Source organism: Rutilus rutilus (assembly GCF_951802725.1).
Source record: "Rutilus rutilus genome assembly, chromosome: 7".
Lineage (NCBI taxonomy): Eukaryota > Metazoa > Chordata > Actinopteri > Cypriniformes > Leuciscidae > Rutilus > Rutilus rutilus.
In genome coordinates, this window is record NC_140221.1 from 22,931,374 (window position 1) to 22,948,548 (window position 17,175).

A 17,175-nucleotide genomic window follows, 5' to 3' on the forward strand; every position below is an offset into this window, starting at 1 on the left:
TTCCAAATCAATGATTGTAACACAAGTGATAATCAACAAGACTTATTTTTCAGTGTAGCCCACACTTTCCACACAACTCGATTTTGACCTGTTTAGTCATTTTGGAGAAACTTTCCAAACTGGCATAGCATAGGATAATGTACCAAATGCCTGAGTTCCACAACAATCTATGACTTATATTCTTCATCTCTGACTGCTTCTATCCTCCTTGATCCTCAACGTCTTCCTGTCTTCTATGACTTCAATTTCTAATACACTGCCATCACTACCATCAGTAATTTCTGGGAAAGGTACAGCTTTTCCTCTCTGTCTTCTATAAAACGTAATAATATCAACCTAAAACAGGCCGAGAGGCTATTATTATTATTTTTTTGGTCTTTTGAGATTTCGTTCTTACAAAATGTGCATTAAAAATGAACAAAACTTTAGAAAACACATTTGGATTTGCAATGATATATATAGATAGATAGATAGATAGATAGATAGATAGATAGATAGATAGATATAAAAAAATAATGGAATTTATATGCATTTTCTAGTTTAAAATTAACTCACTTGCCTTGACAGCATATGACCTTACTAATATCTCTACTTTCTTTTTGCCAAAAAAACAACAACAAAAAAAGTCAAGCACATAGACCTAGATTTTAACTGTATTGACTGAAGAGGATGTTATACAGAATATTACTAAAATGTATTTTTTATTTTTTGTTTACTATTATTGTATTTTAAAAAGCTATTTTCTTCGCGTCATTTATTAAACGATGCCCCATAGAGGGTTAAGTAACGAAAATGTTTTTTAATGGTTTTAGTTAACTATAAAAACTCTGGTGGTGCTACCTTCTGAAAATGCTGTCTCGGTGTGCACCTCCTCAGATACAACCTGAATGTTGAGATGCCACATCTACTGTTGTAGCTACTCGTCAGGTCGCCATATTAAACCTGACGGAATCAGCGACGGTCCGCGGCTGGGATCGCGAGGGGCCCCTCTCCAAAACAAATCCCTAAACACACCTTTATTCACCCCGGGAATCATTTATGCATCGGACTGAATAATCCAGTCTGTTCTCAGACAGGAGTCTGGGAAGGAGGTTTTGTTTTAGTGTGTTTGAGAGATGAGTAATTTGACCCAGCGGAGCTCCGGCCTGGTGCAAAGGCGCACCGAGGCTTCGCGCAGCGCTGCAGCCGCAGACAGAGAGCGCGGATCCGGCGACGAGGACTACGAGCCCCGCCGAGGAGATGAGCAGGACGACGACGACAGCGGCGATGCCAAGGAGACCAGACTGACCCTGATGGAGGAAGTACTGCTGCTGGGCTTGAAAGATCGCGAGGTTGTTGTTGTTTTTGCTTTATTTATTTTTTTAGTAGTTGTCTGTTCTTATCTCTCATCATCACTCACCACGATCGCGTGCTTCATAGTTAATATGTGAGCTCTTTAAAGAAAGATGCAGCTGGAAACAATCTGGGGGGTTTTAAACTCCTTTTCTTTTCTAAATTGATGACGTTTTGAGTTAAAAGCAAACAACAATATTTCTGTGATGCAATGTAGCTTTTAGCTTGCCTTGCCACTGCAGTTACAAGTTATCTCTCTGACCCATCAGACTGTCGAAACAAATCGACATTGCGTAAAGACCATAGTTTAAAATAACGAGTTATGCCTTTAACTGTCTAATACTTAAATTGTACACCGTATTCTTCCTATAGAAAATGGTAACCATTGTGACATTAAGATGCTATGACATTATCTTGTCATATCCAAATGAAGCTCAGTATGATGGTTTCAGATACGGTGCTGCTTTAAGAAACTAAAATGTGAAGTCTTTGTTTATTATTAAGATTGATGAATTAATGTAGTTTTGATGAATTAATGTAGTTGAAATGCCTTCATCGCCCACTGAGATTAGTGTCACTAGTCACCCACATGTTCTAGCCTACATATTCTAACAAAGCATGTAAATCCAAACTCACAACATGAAGTGTTTTGGACAAATCCAAGGTTTATTTTACTTTTTTATTTATATAGTTTGCCTTTTGATGCGGATCTGAAACTTGAAACCTCTACTACTACTTAAGTAGGCATATATATCAAATCAACAATAAGGAAAATATCCAAAGTGGGTTGATAACCATTGACAACCGTTGATAACCATCCATCAAATCATTTGTTTGGACTGCCAAATGTCAAGACATTTTTATTCTAAATTAGATAATATTGATTTAAAATAATAACTTAACATCTCTCGTGGAGTTAAACATCCAATTCCTTTTGTTTACTTGCTAATAGGCAATAGGCTAATAGTATTTAGTAAGTTGTAAGCTAGTACAACTTCTGATCATAACCATTCATTGGGAGGGAGGGTCACCAACATGGAGGATCTGTTTGAAAAGCGAAGGACATACTCCATAAAATTATGTAGAACTTTCTAATCCATTATCACACCACTCTGTAAGAATTCTTTATTTTCAGTTGACTCTTATGATTTATGATATATAGGTTTTTTTTTTTTTTAAGTGAAGAAAGACCAGATCTAGTTTTAGAATTTGTAATCTCTTTCTCGCCATGAATATAGCCGGGGTAGCTGGCATCATGGCGTTAAACTATGAACAAAAAAAAACAAATGTAGAACTTTCTAAATGTGGGTTTTATTGGTTGTTACTCTCATAGTTTTAAGAGGGAAGGTCATGAGTATTTTGATTTTGGGGATTAACAAATATGACTGTTCTTAATAAAGGGAAAGAGGCAAAGCATCTAAAATTAGCCAGTTTGGTGTATTGACCGACCCTTAATTAAGGTTTATAGTAGGTAGTGAATTGCACCTAGCTCATTGTCTGGCCTTTGTAGTTAGGTTTTGGTTGAGCAAGCATTTGACAGGGCAGTGTTACTGAAGACACCTCTCTTTACAGCTCATTCATATCGAATTACTCCCTACTTTAATTTATGCTCTCAACAGCAATGGCTTTTGGGTACTATTCAAAATTAATTGTAGCTTATAGAAAAATGACCAGTGTTTTACTCAGGCAATATGTCTTGGATCCTGCTTTGTCCACAAACCTCACACAGCAGGTTTCTGTTTGTGTTTTACATGTCAAATACAAGGTTTTGGAGTTTAATGGTTTGATTGATCAATGGTTACTCGAGACACTGTCAATACATTTGTAGAACACACTGCAATCAAATTGTACATTTTTTTTTATCTTGGCCTCTCAAACCTGGAATCATTGTGTCATTTTTCCACAACAGAGATTTCTTCTTATATTATTAGTTATATTAACAAACACAAAAGCATAAAACAGTCAGGACAACAAAAGACACATTAACACACAACAGAGAGATTTCTAACGAATTGACTTTTAGATAGATATAGTGTCTTTCCCTGTTGTCATGTTTAGATCAGTTCGACATCTTACATTGTTCCTGGAAGTGTCATGCTACTGTACATTTTGTTCAGTATATTAGTTTTGCAGAAGTCTTCCTTGTGTGTTTAACAACAGTACATTGTTTTGCCCAAGAACAACACAGAAGGGAGCATTCCTGTCGCTTGTTCACAAAGCTTTCCTTTGGGTTTTAGATTACTGCCATTTTCAGACATTGAATATCTTGTCGAGGCCTCACTAAGATTTGCTTATCTGTATGGAAAGTTGCAGAAAGGATAAATGGATTAACATAGCATGTTCCAACTTCCAGGTCTACAGTTTGCTCATGCTTATGGTTGGCAGTTGGCAACAAATGTAGAAGTTGAAACATTGTCAAAAAAAATATTCTGTAAAATTGTAATATATTCTGGCTATTGGTTATGTTGCTTGATTCTAGGAGAATCTCACAAAACCTGTCTGAAACATGTCTGGGTCATATTTCATCCCACAGTCAAAAGAAAGAAAAGAAACCTTGGAGATTTTTTTTAGTATCATGCACATTACTATTATTATATTACACTAATGCATTTTAGTAATGTGAATTTGGGGGGGAAATGTGTTTGACATGAAAAGCCAATGTTTTTCATAAACACTTTGTTACCAAAGAAACCGCTGATGTTCCATAAGCACCACCTACTGTCAGAGAGTGAATTTACATTTTCATTCAGTCCGTATGCTGTTTTTGTTTTGTGCAGGTGTCTAATGTAACATTATTTCACAAATCTAAAGTCAGACCATTCTGTTTTTGCTTGAAATTATGCAATCTAATTCAAATCAAAAACAACTGCTCATGCTACGTGTGTAGCATCTTTGTTTCGATCGTGATTAAAATGCAGCGGTTGCCTCTAATTTCAAATGGCTACTGATATTTAAGGCCAGTTTGCCTGTTATAGAGCCAATAAACAACAAATAAATTTGCTGCTTTATCAACCAGTAAATCATGATCGGTGTATCACTAATTAAGAGAGGGCAACCCGTGACCTTCTACTCAGAGCTGTTTACGTCCTCGGAATTATGTGTTTCTATGCCAACACTATCACTGACGAAATGAATCCGCTGCAGTCGGGTGGTATAAGTTGTTTACGTTCATTATTGTAATGTTATGTTCTTTGACACATGAGGTAATTTAACGCTGTCTCTTGTGACGCTTTGGAGAGAGCTCTCTGAAGGGAGGGTGGGATACTCTTAAAACTAGCTTGCTATTGCTATACTCTCTGAAATTGCTCATCCTGCCTTTTAATGGTTTTAATTATTTTATTTTTGTATTTTTCTTTCATGTCTCTTTGTTACTCATTACTTGTATTTACTACAGTAACAAGCAACTAAAACTAAACCAAACCTTAAACCTGTAGTATGTCCATATTGTTTATTTTACACAGTATATCTATTTGTGTAAAAGACACATTAAAATTCAGTTTTAAGTAAATGAAGGGGCTATTTTGCATGTGGTTAATCTCCTCCGACAGTTGTGACTGTGCCATGTTTAAATACAGCTGCCTTTGCCTACTGAGCCTTTATCATGACTGTCTGCTTGTGTCTCAGCTCAGCTCTTACTCTGGCTTTATGTTGTTGTCAGAGCACAAAGTACATCTAGTGTACTCGCAGGACAGAGGACTTGCGCACAGTGTCAACAAGAAAACCATGACCAACCTTTCCTGAGTTTGAGTGCTGTGTTGTTTAAAGAAGCAATGTTGTAACCTGCCACAGCAAAAGCAAACCACAATGATCCAATCAATTCCCAATGGACAAAATCCTGTCCTATACATCTTTTTGCCAGTTCTAGTTTCACTCCTCGGATATACATCACAATTGGGAAGAAAAGACAATTCTTTACTCTCACTTCATTTATTTAATGCATCCTTGCTGATAAAAACAACAACTTTTGAACAGTAGAGTACAGTACTGTACAGTACAGTTGAACAGTACTTTTATGTCTTTAAAGTGTAAAGTAGTTCTTAATATGAGCTATTTTTTCATAAACCAAGCACAGTTTCAGCTGAACTTGTTCCTCATGCACTTTTGTTGTATGAAAAAGCAACTTTGACATTTGATGATTCTTTTTAAGTTCCACTAGAAAAAAAAAAGAAAAAGAAAAAACGTGATGTATGTCATCACTACACACATGGCTTGAATCTCATGTTTTTTTTAATGTATTTTTTCTGAACAATTTCAGTAGGGATGCACTGAAATGAACATTCTGGGCCGAAACCGAAACTTTTTAAATAATTATTAATGTCTCATTTTAAATTAGTTTTTTTATTTATTAGACTTTTAAATTAAATAATCAATAATGTTACTGAATCTGAATAAAAAAATTTAAAAAAAATTATTTAAAGTAACACAAAAAATGGACAGAAAATAGGCCCATATTAAAATATTAAAATCAATATACAGTAGTCAACATTTGAAGTGGATCAAAACCTTTCATCAAAGTTATGCATGAACTTTGAACAATACCTGTTCTTGTCTTAGGACAACTTTGATGAACTTTTTTGATCCACTTCAAATGTTGACTACTGTATAATTCTTTACTCAGTTCTATGCAACAGAATCAGATTTAACAGATTTATTTTTTGACAAATATCAAAATAAAGTATAGTCTTAGAAAGATTATTATCAAAGCATTTGAGCAGAGCAGGGAGTGGATCAGTGAACCATGTTACACCACAGGAGGGCTATTGCAAACAGAAACAAGTCCAGATAAATTTCATGTTGGCACGTTATTTGAGCGGCCTTTGCTTTTGCGGTGATCGTGATTGCATAAGTGGAGCGTTTGGAAAGCACGGATGCAGACTACTTGTATTTATACTACTGAAAGTGTATGCTGGGCTCCGCTCGGCAGACGTGTTCCACACATGCGCAGTAGATCGGCGTGTACACTTAAACACATGCAATTTCCAATTTCTGGCTGTCTTTATATTGTTTTAACGTCGGATTGTAGAGGTGTGGGTAGCGACGGACTTCTTCATACACCCTCTCTTCAAATTCGACGTCCATGCTGTTTTTCCAGCGCATGTGCAGTTGATGCTTTTGTAGCCTAGTGAGGCACGCGGATGTCCCAAAAGAGCCTCTGCGTACACCCTCAGATGACGATTTTTTACGTCACGGGGACCCTAGCGGATCCTTCCGCATGCAGAAAGTATAACACTGGCTTAAAGGCCCACTGAAGTGCCGTGGAACTTGCAGCTTTGTATGAGGCGTTGACGTCATTTCCACTGAAACAGGAAGCTAAGGCGGGACATATTGAATGGCTCCTCCCCCTTTTCAAATAGCCAATAGCATTTAGTTTACCTCACAGACTACGTCATGGAAGCGAATCCGTAATTGCAAATTTTGTCATTGTTTTGAAACACACCAGCTTATTCATAAACTCAAGGCTAACATATTCATACTAAAAGCTAACAAACTTAAATTTTGATTTCAGGGGGCCTTTAAGAGCGTGCACACTGAGCGCAACATTGAGTGCACATACAGAACGTAGGGAGCAGAGCACATCCGCACACACAGAGCGGAACACTGAGCAGTTGCTTCGAAGCTGTGCATCTTGCTAAGTTACAAAACATGCTGCACGAGAGTGCAACCTGATCGCTGAACACGGAGAGGAGGGGCAGGGCGCCATATTTTTTCTGCCTTTTTTTCTCTTTCGGACAAAAAAAATGAAAATGACATTTTTGACTGATAATTTTCGGCAGCTGACATTTCGGTGCATCCTTAATTTTCAGTTTAAAGCAAATTATCTGTGGAAACAAAAGTTAGATTTCTGGTTTTAGAACTTTTCAAACTTACAACATATAATGATTTATTACGTTATTATTCCTGTTGATGTGTGCAAAATGATTGACTTGATTATTTACTCATTGTGCATCACTCTGGGGTTTTGCATGTGTTGAGCAAACTTGCCTGTGTTGCCAGTGCCTTAAAAGAGGCCTGTTGTTTCCCGGTTGTGGCCTCTGGGATAGGGAGGCTGGACCTTCACAAAGCAGGCCTTGTTAGTGCTGGAAGGATCCATCGCTCACTTCATCCACTGCTGAACATGACGCTGCAGCAGATGGAGCTGCAAAAATGAAAACTAACATCATAACTATCCCTCAGTGTTGGGGAAAATTCCCCATTTTATTTCATAAATTTAGTTCAAGTATTGACAATTTCATTGTCCACACCCCACAGGAAGTTGAACTGGCATGACAACAGGAGAAATTTACTGAATTGCAATTCAAAGAAATGCAATAGTTACACAAATGTTTTACTCCAACAAGTTGTGTGATCATTACTATTATGGTATGTAGTATACATTTTCATTTCAGCTGATTAGACAAAGTGAAAATAACAGGCATTGTTTTTACCTCTTCCGTTTTACCACACAGCACCACAAAATGTTCACTATGGTTTCAGATAACTCTAAGGAGCTGTTTACACACCATTTTTAACTAAAAAAGTAAGACCGTTTATGCGTTTTGGCCATTCATTTACACGTCAACAACGTTTTGGGAGCCTGAAATGCAAACTTTTGAAAACGGGTTTCAAAATGATACCGTTATTTTCTCAGTGTAAACTACAAAAACGCGAATTTATGAAAACGGTGACGTCCTGCATATGCGTATTACGTGTTCAGTCTGTAGGCATTTAGGCTTTCTTTACAAAGTAACATCGCCAACTACTGGACTTGGCAGCATAACACAGTGTTTTTAGTCGTATTCGCTGATCTGTGTGAACAAGGATCGTTTTGACAACGTTGTCACCCTAAAAATAAATGGTGACGAAAATTGGGGATAAATTAGAGTATTTTGGGAGATTTGAAAATGACATTTTAGTTTTTAAGTATAATTACATACAAATTTCTGTAGGTGACTTTTCAAACTTTGATTATTAACTTTATCAATCTTCCCCATATTTTGTCTGATAACATGTTTAGACTGCAATTCTTTGTTAAATTCATATTTGAATTACAGTTCTTTTTTCACAAATTACAATAAAGCTATTTTTAGGATTTGTGTCTTATTTGTGCAGGCATAAATTAGATCCTTGTGTGATGATGGGTCTTCACACAAAACAACTGGAGTCCATATTAGCAGTGTTTATCATTTTGAGTCATCTGTAAACTGTTTAGAAAAGTTTTCTTTGTTCACAAACCATTCGGATGGAAGTTGTATAGCTGCACTGAAGCTCTGAACCTTGATGGGGCATTTGTACTGACTTTCTTGGTTTTGTTTATGTGCAAGGGCTACACCTCCTTCTGGAATGACTGCATTTCATCAGGCCTGCGGGGCTGCATGCTCATTGAGCTGGCCTTACGAGGGAGACTGCAGCTGGAGGCCTGTGGCATGAGGAGGAAAAGCCTGCTCACCCGGAAGGTAAGGCACACTGTTCAGCACGCTGGAAATGATCATACGATAGGGAGAGGCTTCCTGTTTTGGATGCTTCCTTCAGCTGTGTTCACTTGCTACACACATTTAAAGGGTTAGTTCACCCCAAAACAAAAACGCTGTCATCTTTTACTCACCCTCATGTTGTTCCAAACTTGTGTGACTTTTTACAAGAAGATATTTCGAAGAATGTCGGGATCCCATTGACTTTCATTGTATGGACTAAAAAGAAAATACAGAGCCATGTTTTTAAAAAATATCCTCCCAGAACGTCATTTAAACATTTCAGATAGGTTGTACTGATGGTACAGGTTCAGTTGCACAGGTTTCTACAAACACAGCTGGACTGAACAAATTCAGATGATATTCTTTATGTGCTTGTAGAATTCAGCACTCTGGTGTCATTACATTTACAGTTGTGTTGGACACTTTCTACCACAAGAGGGAGCACTTTGATATTAATTGTGTGTCAGGAGGTCACTTTTTGCGGTTGGTGTTGGCTGTTGGAAGTGAGAACTTTTATTATTAAACTGGGCTCAGATGTATCCCTGGAAAATGCATTAGATTTAATACATGAATTAAAACTCTTTGGTCTTCAGTTGAAGTAGTTCATCTGCTTCACATGATTTTACCCTCATGATTTCTCTGCCTTGATGTCAGTGGTGCTTTTGTGCAGTATAATGTTTTAATGTGTTCAGTGACGTTTCTCTTCTCCTTTTTCTTAGATTATATGTAAGTCTGATGCTCCAACTGGGGACGTGCTGTTGGACGAGGCTCTAAAACACATAAAAGACACTCAACCGCCCGAAACCGTGCAGAGCTGGATAGAGTTGCTCAGTGGTGAGTATCATTTGAGAACTGAATTTTTTCCCCTAATTACTTCAGCAATACCATACCTTGGCTTTAGAGAACAGCATAAATATTACTGTAAAACGCTTACACTCTAAAAACTTAAACTCTTATTGAATTATTATTTAATGGCTATTTTTTTTATTATATTATACTGCTGTCCAAAAGTTCGGGGTCGTAATGTTTTTAAATGTTTTTGAAAGAAGTCTCTAAAGCTCACTATGGCTGCATTTGTTTGATCAAAAATATAGTAAAAACTGTAATATTGTGAAGTACCATTACAATTTAAAATAACTATTTGCTATTTAAATATATTTTAAAAATGCAATTTATTCCTGTGATGGCAAAGCTGAATTTTCAGCAACCATTATTAGAGTTATCAATGTCACATGATCCTTCAGAAATCATTCTAATATACTGATCTGGTGCTCGAGAAACATTTCTTATTATTATCAATGTTGATGAATAGAAAGTTCAAAAGAAAAGCATTTATTTAAAATAGAAACCTTTTGTAACATTATAAAAGTCTTTACTGTCACTTTGGATTAATTGAATGCATGCTTTCTGAATAAAAGTATTACAAATCTTTTGAACAATAGTGAAATTGGGTAACACTTTATTTTACAGTGACCATAGTAATAACGGTAAATTATGCATAATTACATGCAACTTACCCTCAACCAAATCCTAATCCTACCCTAACCCTATAGTAAGTACATGTAGTTGCTAAATATTACTCAGTACTTAAATATATAATTACACTGTAACAATGACACTTTAAAATAAAGTGTAACCAAATTGTATTAAATTGAACAATTTTAACCATTGCTACCTGCTAAATATACTTTGCCTGGTGCGCATAAAACATCTGGATCCAGACTCACTCCAATCTCAGTCCAATGATTGAGAGAGATTTCTGGGACCTACTGTGGCTATGAGCTCAGTTGGAAATGTCTCAGTATGGAGAGCCGAAGGGTCAAAGGGTGAGATCAAAGCACCTGAGAGAAGGAGCTGCCATCCTCGTTTAGATGGTGTATAAAAATGTGCTCAGAATTAGATCAGAGCCATAAATTACTGCAGGCTGATGACTAGCAAATGCTTGAGCACAGCCAGCTTTGATCCTGTGCTGTCTGTGCTTCTCTGCTTCAGCACAGGAGCTGACCAACTGAGCTGGTGGTACTCGCTCAAGGGACTCTAGACTTCTGCATTCAAAATTTCTGTCTGAAACTTGTGAAAGACTCAAAACATCGGCAAAAACATATTAAAACTATTAATAATGTAATGAGCCTGTAGGAGCAGCTGTCAATAAATGGGATTATACTCTTGAAAAAAAGTGTTTACCCGAAAACTAGAATAGGGATGCACAATATAGCAGTTTTTTATATAGGTAATGGTATTGGTCGATATTAGATATTTAAAGGGACAGTTCACCCAAAAACATAAAATTCTGTCATCATTTACTATCCCTCAAATTGTTCCAAACCTGTATGAGTTTCTTTCCTCTGTTGAACACAAAAGAAGAAATTTTTAGGTAACCACAGTTGACGGTAGCCATTAGCCGCTTTCCGACCAAGTAGTTACAGGAACTTAGTTCTAGGAACTGTCCACTTCTAAACAGTTCTAAGAACTACTCTCCCCCAAACTCAGTTTTGCTGTTTGCGTTCGCACTGGCCAAGCGGCCATAGGAACTGGTAGGAGGGTTAAGGGCACGGTGACTTTTATTTTGACGGCGTGACGGACCTTTATTTTGGCGGCGCTGAGAACGCCAGAGCAAACAATGCTCGCATTCTCTGTGTTTATAAGTTAGCGATCTGTCTAACAGACTGTTTAATATGTTATTAGATAGAACTGTTATAGAAAGTAGACAGTATATGAAAAAAGGTTATTAGCCTATGCTGTGTGGTTGATGTCCAGTGTTGCTAGCTGGGCAGATAAACATAATCATGTTTGGCTTGGTCCCCTCAAAGTTGCGTTGGATTTTCTCTTCAGCATAAAGGTTTAGAGACCCATCTATCACTGTTTTCCATGTTTGTATAGTTAGTTTATGGAGTAAATATATAGGCTATAATCTGTGTGTTTACATTCTAGCTGTTTTAAAAAATGGCGGCTGCTGGTGTTCCGCGTGCGTTCGGTCAATCAGCGTACACCAAACGTCACGGATAGTTCCTATAGTGCTGGTTTAGACCCTACTCTGAAGTAGGACCTAAATTAGTTCCTCCAAATGGAGTTCCTAGAACTAAAATCGTTCCTAGTTCCTGCGGTGCGAACACGCCGACATCCGGGTACTTTAGCCAATAGTTCTAGGAACTGTGAAAAGGTTCCTCCGGTCGGAAAGCGGCTATAGACTTCTATGGCTACCATCAACTGTCTGGTTACCAACATTCTTCAAAATATCTTCTTTTGTGTCCCTTTAATTGTGCATGCTCATGTATCCCTTTTTTACATTTAGATTACCTTTACTGTCATCTAATGCTCAATTAAAGTTAAGTTAATCAATAAAAGCACTAATAAATTTAATGACAAAATTAATATCCTTTTTTTCATACAGTACATTTAATATTGCTATGCCTAAATACACTTGCATTTAAATACCTTTTTTTTTTTCTTAGTGTTTATTTTATTTAATTAGGCATAATGTAGAATTATTATATTAACCGTTTATCGGTTATTGGCCCTAATAAAATAAATAACAGCTTACTGATATTGACTAGAATTAGAATTATGGTGCAACCCTTCGTTTATAATAATAATTATAAGTAAACATAGACTTATGTCTAACAGCTGTGCCAATAAATGGAATAGAAAATAGCATTTTTAAGAACAGTGAAGTCCATTCAAGTAACACACTAATATCTTTCTTCTGAACTCACCTTGTGCTGCTGTTGTCAAAGGAGTGATGAAATCATCTTTATTTACATTTCTGTTTTAATACATTTCTAAAAACTCCTAATTCCTAAAATAAATGTAATACATTTTGGCAGCAACTGCACAAGGTGCAAACAGGCCTGATTTGTTCCATCTCTGTCCTTCACAGTGAAATGTCTCAAATATACAAGCCTTATGGGAGCTGTACCTCTTACGCCAGACTTTTTAACGGCTGCCACAGTGCCTTTTCTGTCAGTTTTTATTATTTTCGTGATACTTTTTGGTATTGTAAGTTGTAGCCATAGCAATAAAAAAAAAAAAAAAAAAAAGGATCTCTGTCCTTGTCAAGTAAAGTGAATGTTAGTTGATGTCTGGTGCTGAAAGTGCTTGTCGTTTGCAGGCGAGACATGGAACCCGCTGAAGCTTCACTATCAGCTGCGTAACGTCCGAGAACGCCTGGCCAAGAATCTCGTAGAGAAGGGCGTCCTGACAACAGAGAAACAAAACTTCCTATTGTTCGACATGACTACACACCCCCTTACCAATAATAATATTAAGCAGCGCCTTATTAAGAAGGTGCAGGAGGCCGTGCTGGACAAGTGGGTGAACGACCCTCATCGAATGGACAAACGCATTCTGGCCCTTATATTCCTAGCCCATTCCTCTGATGTATTAGAGAACGCGTTTGCCCCGCTTCTGGATGACCAGTACGATCTGGCCATGAAGAGAGTACGACAGCTGCTGGACCTGGAGCCTGAGGGCGAGAGCATGAAGAACAACACCAATGAGCTGCTGTGGGCTGTGGTGGCCGCCTTCACTAAATGAAGCAATGGAAAATAAAACGGTTGGACTGGTTAAATCAGGTTTGAGAAGTGGTTGACCTGGTGCATCAAAATGGAGTCTTGGTTTCTTTCCTTGTAGATATCTCCCTTCCTCCCTACTCTCTCTGCAAGATCTGTCATTGGGTTTCTCTCTTTTGTTTGTCCGGTGTATTTTGTCCTCCTTTAATCGTTTGTTCATTTGAATGCAATTGGGTACTTTCTCACCATAGACTGTTGGAACATTTACATTTTTGCATTGCTGCACATTGTTTCCTTGCCTGGACATCCGTGATGGGTACCTAACAGATCTTACAATGTTTTGTCATCAGTTTCATACATTTAATTGGAATTGATTCATTGTGACATAAGTTGTGTACGCCAAAGCAGTATCTGCGTATGGTAAGACACAACAGATACTTAAGAAAATAAAGTACACTACCGTGTATCATATTTTTAATTTCAATTTGTTGTCAATTTGTTTTCATACTAATAATGGGGCCTGAAAAGAAACCAAAAAGGTAAATCCTGATGTGATAACATTTTAGTGGTTTGTGGCAAGTGTGCTAGCGCTAGCAGCTTCACATTCACACTACTGAAACAAACAAAAAACACTACTGAAACAAAACAAAAAAACAGTGTTTTTAGAGAGGAGTGACGAAGTTCAGGCTGTTAGAGGACCTGTCAAGTATATTTACTGGGTGGATTATCAGCAATCTTTTATGAGAGCTCTACCATTGCGATTCCTTCCGTTTGGTCCATAAACACCCCACGAATGCTTCAAACTCTACCTCTTCACACATTTATTGTTGTGACTCCTCATTAGCTTTCTCTTGTGTTACTTATGAATTTCAAATACTTTTATGTGCCTGAGATTGGTTATAGGATGCATAGCTCTCAAGGTGCAGGATGTACTGTAGCTCTTTGTGACGTGGCATTAATGGAGCTAGATTCAGAAAGCGTTTGTTACTCGGTTGCTCAGTAGTCTTCATACCTTTTGTATATGCCTACCAGAAACTAATTTGAGGACCACAAGAGTTTAATAAAGGAATCTGTGTCCTCCCTGCAAATAAAAAAACATCTGTATGGCATACAGCTTAATTTTCTTTTCATATTTTTCTATTGATTTATGTAAGGGCAAGTCCTCAAGGTTTTAAGAGATGTTTTATGGAAATGGTTTTGAATGTCAAAAGATTTAATTCATGTACTCACACTTCTAAACAAACATAGGATAAAAAAAATATATATATATATAGACTTTATAATGTGACTTTTATATGTAAGAGCAGATTCCACCATTTTCTCGAGTCAGTATATTTTTGATAGTATTTTATTATCATTTGCTGATTGACATTGCATTCTGTCCCAATCTAGTTAAATCTGTATATAGTTTCTTATGTAATCATGCTGCTTACCACATGAGCAAACTCTGTATCAAACCTGTTAATTTTGCTTGGCATGTAAAAGCTTACACAAGCATGTCTTAATTTTGTTTTTACGCTATGAAAATCTTTTGAGAAAGCCTTCATTCAATCACCATATTCTAATGTTGTTGTTTTTTTGTCATTATGCAGATTTTTATTCAGTTTTATAGCAATAATTTAAATCAACATGCTTTTGTTTTGTTCTTTGTTTTCTTCACAATGATGCTAAATGCTTGCTTCACAATAGTTAATTGTATGTAGCGATGGTCTGGGAAATCCACCAATTGTTTGGAAGAGTCGACCTATGGGATTTTCACCTGTCTGAAAAGTGTCTCGGAGTAAAAGACAATTAAGATCGTGTGTAGCTTTAGGACTCAATATAAAGGGACCCCAATGTATATACTTTCTTATTACAATGAAATAAACTATGGTCTTGAAAGTGCCTCAAACATCATCTGTTATTTATTTTGTGAAGAAGTGCTGCTTTTGATGCATCAGATTAGTTACATGCCATGGCGTTTTAGTTTTATTTCTCACATAGAGAAGACAAAAAGCCATGATTATGGCTTATTTTTCAGGATTCACTGATGAATAGAAAGTTATTGCACCCTCACTGAATAAAAATATACATATCTTTCAAATCTGACCCCAAACTTTTGAACGGTAGTGGGGACATGATTGCAGCTCACCTTCATCCATGTCAGACTACAGTTGGCCTCTGCATTGTGCATATTCTCTGAAGGACAGATGCATTTACTCTTAAAGTTAAGCATTTGAAACTTGTTAGTTATACCGTTGAGTAACACTCTTTATATAACTACTTTATACAACCACTAATGAGCATTTCAGCTATTTAAGTTGAGGTATGTTGGCTTGCTGACAGTTTTATTTCATTTCATTCCATAGCATGAAAAGAATCATTGCTATGATACTAGAAAAATAAAAGCCCAAAGCTGAAACGCTTATTGAGAATGAGTTTGTGTTTACCCTGTTGAGAGTAAACAGATTTATTCCACTGTATTTTGTGAGTAGGGTTTTCTTACGTCAGGGTTCTTGTATTTACACACATTTCTCATTTGGTAATTTTTCAATTAGTCTTTGAGTGGTATTTTTCCAATAGCAGTGGATGTTTGTTTACAAACAATATATAGTGTTGTTGAGTCTGGTCTATTCTTGTGCCTGGCCTGGTGTGATGTCTGGTTTCTGCAGACGTTTGGCCAGCTGTGGTGGAAGGTTGTGCCGTGTCTGCCTACGCAATAGCCTCACTGCATTAACATCTCAGCTGAGCTCATCTCTTAACGCTGAAAGAAAATGCTCAGCCAAAGGGTCAGAAGCGAGCATAACACCTTCATCCTTCAATATGGTTGAAACATGTTTCTCTGGCATTGTCAATGATGACTCATAGTTATGTAAAATTCTGTCTTTTCCTTAAAGGGAAAGCGCTTGACATGCATAAACTCACTTGGAAATGTTGAGACTTGGAAGTGTGTGATTATGTTGACTTATCCAGTGATTAAAAACCAGTCTCTGCTATATATATATATATATATATATATATATATATATATATATATATATATATATATATATATATATATATATATATATAAACACACACACGCAGCTCACCCTGTTAGCTGACAGGATTCTGTTATACTTTGTAACTTTCTCAGAAAATTGATTCATAATATGATAATGTGGTCAATCTGATTGACAGACTTGCAAGAATTGCTTAAACCAATGCAGAATTAAGTAAGCGCAAATGTGATACTGGCTCCTGTTTGCATCTCAGAGAATCTCTAAGAATCTAGGCAATGTTGTAAAATATATGTTGTAAGGATTAGATTCGTTGTAAGGATTAGCTTCACGGTAATCTCTTATCTGCTGTAACCTACCAACACAAGAAATATTTATAAATCATTATCTGTTTTGGCAAATCTCTTATGAAGACCTTATACTTTTCTGTTCAACTGCTTGATTGCACAATTAATCTCACTGACTCATCACTGATAATTTATTTTGAAACTGCATGTTTTAATCCAAGACACTGAACACTAATTTATTTAATCATGCAATAAATAAATAAATACATACATAAGTTTCAAAACCATTGAAACATGATAGTGATTTTTGTATAAAAAAAAAAAAAAAATTAAGTGACAATTTAAAGTGCCCCTATTATGCTATTTTAAAGTTTCCTAATGTTATTTTGGAGTCTCCTACAACAGGTTTGCATGCCTCAAAGGTAAAAAAATAAAATAAAAAAACCTTTCATTTTCTCATATATTTGCACATCACCACATTTTCAATGATTCTCAAACGACTCGTCAGATGAATCAGTCTCTCTAAATCCCTCCTTTTCGCTACTCTGCTCTGATTGGCCAGACAGCTCAGTCTGTTGTGATTGGTCTACCGCGTACAGCGCGCGCGTCGAAAACAAAA

At 36.7% G+C, this 17,175-nt stretch overlaps 1 protein-coding gene across 1 annotated transcript; it reads left to right on the forward strand.

The window, feature by feature from the left end:
• Positions 1-874: 874 nt before the first annotated feature.
• golph3a (golgi phosphoprotein 3a) lies at positions 875-15,175 on the forward strand. The gene is made up of 4 exons (XM_084414317.1): positions 875-1,331; positions 8,634-8,765; positions 9,503-9,617; positions 12,892-15,175. The coding sequence occupies exons 1-4, from the start codon at positions 1,116-1,118 to the stop codon at positions 13,314-13,316; spliced, it is 888 nt and encodes a 295-aa protein (XP_084270443.1). The 5' UTR covers positions 875-1,115; the 3' UTR covers positions 13,317-15,175.
• The last annotated feature ends 2,000 nt before the right edge of the window (positions 15,176-17,175 follow it).